The 5,395-nt window shown below is 40.5% G+C and overlaps 1 protein-coding gene across 1 annotated transcript; it reads right to left on the minus strand.

Moving 5' to 3' along the window:
• On the minus strand, positions 1–5,389 carry LOC102730628 (uncharacterized). Its single transcript, XM_081809805.1, has 4 exons — positions 5,195–5,389; positions 4,853–4,935; positions 918–1,183; positions 1–200 (listed from the first exon to the last, which is right to left on the minus strand). Exons 1-3 carry the CDS (start codon positions 5,258–5,260, stop codon positions 949–951), a joined length of 384 nt encoding a protein of 127 aa, XP_081665931.1. The 5' UTR covers positions 5,261–5,389; the 3' UTR covers positions 1–200; positions 918–948.
• Between the last annotated feature and the right edge of the window lie 6 nt (positions 5,390–5,395).

Here is a 5,395-nt window from a genome sequence, read left to right on the forward strand (position 1 = left end):
AAAAAACACGTTTGTCATTACCAAAAAGAGACGTCTTTAGGTAAAAATAATAAAAACCCCATGCTGCATAGATAATGCAGATAGTTCTATTTATCTGGTCAGTGGGCAAAAAGCAAGCACTTAAGGTCTTCAGCTCCAATCTTTTGTTCATTTCTTATTGCTGGAATTTCATCTTCATTTCTTCGTGTTGGATGACTAAACTGAAAAAAAAAAATTAAAAATGAAAATAAATTTAAGATTATCTTGCACAATTGACTACGATGTTCTTGGTATATACCAAATTGCTCCAGATCACATTAGCTAAGTAGGGAAGCTATTAACAAATCTATTTCTTTATCACAAGACACTGATCCAACAGGGGCGGACAATGCTCTGTGACAAGAATGGCTACTGTCAGGTTCTGGATGACCTTTTGCCACCCAGAAAATAATAGAGGGGAAAAAACCAAAAGTATCACTGGCTGGAAATGACAATTCCAAAGCCAAACAGAGACAATTACATGCTTCTCAGTATCAAGTAAAAAACTGAATGCAAAGGAATCCCTTTAGAACTGATACAATGTCAACTGTCACTTTCCCCCAAAGAGACTATACTGCTCATCACCACGCAGGTTATTAATTCTGGTAAGCTATCCCACCTCTTTTTGAAAATAAACACAATGTCGTTGTCATCCTTCTTAGGGTAAAGTTATAGCAAGACTTTCTTCCGCTTACTGGTGAAATCACAGACTTCATTCAGAACAGCTGACAAAAGGCTCTAATACTTGCCATGACCCAAACTGGATATACCTAGGTAATTTGAAGAGGACTGTGGCTGAAAGACAACCTAAATAACAATGGCTCATCTTACCTGATAAACTGAGATTTTTCACCACCCATGACTGGTCAGAGGCCAGAAGGCCACCTACACCTACTTACCCGGATGATGGTAGAGATGGTAAGCCGGCATTTACTCAGCCCCGCCCTGCTCAGCCTCGGGAGCGGACGAATTTTCAGCTGGTGGATCGGCTGCTTTTGTCTCTTTGCCATCTTGTGGTTTAGGGTTTTCTGGGCGTCTGCGTCGGTAATTGAAGTTGCGGCGGTACCGACGTTGAGGTGGCTGCTGACCTTGGGTCTCATCTCCTTGATTTTCCTTATCTTCCTCATTGCCATCCTCTCTAGGCTGTCTTTGGCGAGGAGGACCCCTGGAATGAACATTGTGCAAAGTTGAAACGACAAATAAAACCTTCATTCTTTAATCCACCCACCAACGCTCTCACTTGGGTCAGTCAACTAAACACCGTATCTGGCCTGTTTTCCAAACCTTGGTTCCTATTTCACAAACCGAATGGGATGACTGTGCAAGGATTTGAAAGTGTCAATTAGAAGATGGGCATTTAAAACTGGTTTTAATGAACTAGCCAACTTTTACTCACAGTAGAACGATTACAAAATTAATCCTGAAACTACTAGAAGTCGCACACCACCAGACACTTTGATCAGTCATTTTAAATGGGCTCCATGGTAACCAGGTTTGGGAACAAGTGCTACTAATCCTTTACAGATAGATGAGCACTTGCTAAAAAGGCAGGATATCAAAAAACAAAAGATGCTCTCTCTATATAAATCAAAACACACAGCAACCAATGGTCATTAAGGAAATGCAATTCAAAACAGAGACCACTTCATACCCACACCAAGATGGCCATAATCAAAAGATCAGAAAACCACCAGTGTTGGTGAGGATGTGGAGACACTGGAACCCTCATACGTTGCTGGTGGGAAGATAACAGTGCAGCAGCTTTGGAAAATAGCCCGGCAATTCCTCAAAATATTAAAGAGTCACTATGCGACCCAGCAGTTCCACTCAGAGGTCTATACACCCAAGAAAGTATCCATTTCATGATTACCAGTAACAAAGATGTACAATCCAAGTGCCCATTAGCTTACTAAGGAAGAAACAAAACAGGACATCCATGCAGTGGACCCTGATTTATCCAGAAAAGGCAGACTGGTAGTAGCCAGGGGCTGGGGTACAGGGAAATGAGTAACTGTTAATGGACACAAGGGTATTTTTCTGGCTCAGGGCGGGGGAAGGAGTGAAAACATCCGATAGTGGTAATGGTTGCATAACTGCGTGAATACAAAATCCAGAGTTGTACACTTAGAAAAAACTTCAAATTTACATTCTAGCAATATTATGTTCAACGGCCTGAAATTAAAGATTTCAGGACCAAAGAAAGTATCAAGATTTCTATCACCAAGGGAAGATTAGAATTGCGTTTGCTGGGAACTATGTCAGAAAGCAGAGGTTTTCTTGGCCTTTCTTCGATCACAGCACCCCAGAAACATCAAGATCAGCAGCATGCCTTTTATACCTATTGGTCATCATGGGCTCCAACTAATTCCCCTCCCCTTTTCCTGAAACCCTGTTCCTAGTTTTGGGACCTCATAGCCAGTCTTTGGCAAAACTCTTCTGGCTCTTCCCCGAAGCCTTCAAGTGTGGCTGCTTCACCCCACTGTCGCTTCAAAGTCCATTTCCCCTTCTTTTTAAAACTCTTGAGCTTTTCAAATCTTACATACCATTTACTATCCTTTTCCTGTTTGTAGTTATCCTGACAACCCCAAATAACCTGAGCATTTAAAACTCTTTACCTCCTATCCAGTTGTTTTCTATCTGGGTTCTCCCCATTTTAAGCATTGCACTCTCCAAACACTCCTTTTCCTTTTCTCCTAGTTTAATTCCTTCCTGTTCTCCCATTCTTTATTTCCATTAGGGCTTATAATCCAGTGATCCTATGACTCTATCTCCCATTCTCCGTTAATATTTTTCTCCCTTCTTACCCAAGTATAAAGCCCACCATTAATTAGGACCAATCCCAACCCCAGGATCTTCATTTGGATCAACAAATGCTGGACAAATTCAACCCTGCTCAATCTGAGCCTGCTGCTCAAAAATGGCTGGAAAATACAATCATGCTGGGTGGACCTTGTAACCATTATTCTATTACTTCATTTCCCCCTTCTCTTCTAGAGATCATTTCACATCTTTGTCTCAAATTCCCCACACCTCTTCTCTTACCTCTCCCTCTCCTTCTGACTCCACTAGCACACCAATGCCCACATACTTTGGCTTCTTACATACAACACACCCAGAGTTCTTAGCAAATGGTCCACCACTCACTTATGGACAAAATCCTATCCTATCTGAAGACAATTCTAAGCAGTCACTTTCTACCGTCTTCTGCTGCCATTTTTCAGCCTATGAATATGCCCAATTTCTCAAACAAAAATACTTTCGTAACACCACTCCTCCCTTTTACTTTGTATTTAGCACTGTCAAATTGCCTATCCATTCAAATGAGACTATTCCGTCTAACTTAAAAGGCAAACAACAAAACTGAAGCACTCAACAAAAATTCCCATGCTTTTAAAGACACCAATGAAGCTAACCCAAAAATGTAAGCAGCTTTATAGTGTAACACAAAGGTAAACCAAATTTTCTGCTGTTGGAACCAATGGATGTAATGTATAGACTGCCATGAGAGCCTATTTTAGACCAATTTTAAAAACACTGATCACTGTAAAAAATGATGTTGTTGTATTATTTGCAATGTTTCAACAAGGTGTCTCTGTCTAGGTTTAAAACTAGTTTGAACAATAGTTCAGTTCAGGATCAACAAAGCTCATCTGTCAGCATCAAAAATAATCTTCCCCACTCAACAGGGAAAACCCCACTGGATCTCCAACATCCAGCACATGGCTAACACAATCTCCTGGTGGAAATTTTAATGAACCAGAGCTGGAACTCCAGGCCATTTTCATGAAATAAAAACTCAGGACACAACACACATCACTGGAAACGAGAAAAGAAATTATAGACACTGGCTACTGTAAAACTCTCAATGCATATATACCGATGTATACTGCAATCTCAGCTGGGTTCCTAGTTCCTAAAGCTTCACTGCTCCACCTTCCTTTAAGTATTTTGAACATGGGTGTGTGTGTTCAGAAACCTCGCTTACAAAATCACAATGTATTTTAAAGACTTCTATATTGTATTTTGGATACTTTTACAGTAAGGAATTTCTTAAAACTTATTTGGGTCTGTACATTTAAAGCTGTTACATAAGTGATCATCAGTTAAGAGTTATTACTGTATTGCCTTAAGTATACAACCCGTTAGTTTTAGGGATTACATCTGGAGACTCAATGCTTTAATAAAAAGACCCTTAAAAGAAATAGCTGTTAACACCACTATATCCATCCACTGTGGGACAGACTGGGTATCTATTGCCTCAAATATACCAAACGTTTATATACTAAACAGGTCTGGCTCATGGAACTCTTCTCTAGTTACTACTTTATTGGAGTGATTTCATTCTGCAACTTAAGGGTGACAAAAAAAACCTAAACTGAGAAGTGATTAATGGAAAATTATGCCATCTCAGAGGTGACACTATAGATTCTTCATTTATGATGAAGGTGCAATTCACATACTCCTAATGCTTTAAAGGCAATGCTTACCTTTACCTTTCTCCCTCCCAATGAAGCAGGTCTTAAACATATAACACAGGTTGAACTACTCTCTTACCTGTTCAAGACAAAAACTGAAATTCCATAACCTCATGGGGGGGGGGCGGGGGGAGAACCCACAACTGTATATAAAGTAGACCTCATCTATACAAGCTGTTTTTAACCAGTGCCAGCAAAGAACACACTCTCAAAGATAACTGACTTCGGGTTCACCTCTTTGGCATCTGACAAAAGAAAATGTTAAGTGTTAACAAATAAAATGATTCCAAAAGGCTACAGGAGAAGCATGCTGCTGCTGAGTCCTAACATATGCTTGAGAAATTTAATACAAACCATACCTGCGGAATCGTGGTCTATAACCCCGATACATATTCTGTCTCACTGGTCTACCTTGTTCTCCTGCACCCTGGTTGTCAGCACCCTGAAAAGACAATCAAGCTGACTCAATCAGTAACAGTAAAAACCCAATCAGACAAATCCAAAGTCTGCATACAGGAGTTAAAAATAAATCAATCATCTAGTAACTATAATTATACTATAATCTTTCAGAAATCAAAAAATGCTTCCCATTAGATTAATTGCTCCAATATAGGGGAAGACACCCAGAAAATGCTTAAAATGCAGTCCTATTTAAAGTTATTGCATGCTGTTCATTCTTTTACTTTTTGGTGAAAACTTACTTCCATCACTTCTCCCTGCACAGGAGGGTTGGAATACTGTGGTCGACGCCCATAGGGTCTCCGCATGTAGTAAGGTGGGAACCGTCGCCTGCGGTAGGGCCGGCGCTGTTGGGCCTGGCCTTCGGGAGCACTTTCCGATCCCTCGTTCTTTTCCCCACTCTCACTATTCTGGTAATTCTGCTGGTAATTGCGTGGAGGACC

This window comes from Leptonychotes weddellii, unplaced genomic scaffold (assembly GCF_054177405.1).
Source record: "Leptonychotes weddellii isolate Sample4059 unplaced genomic scaffold, ASM5417740v2 HiC_scaffold_14000, whole genome shotgun sequence".
Lineage (NCBI taxonomy): Eukaryota > Metazoa > Chordata > Mammalia > Carnivora > Phocidae > Leptonychotes > Leptonychotes weddellii.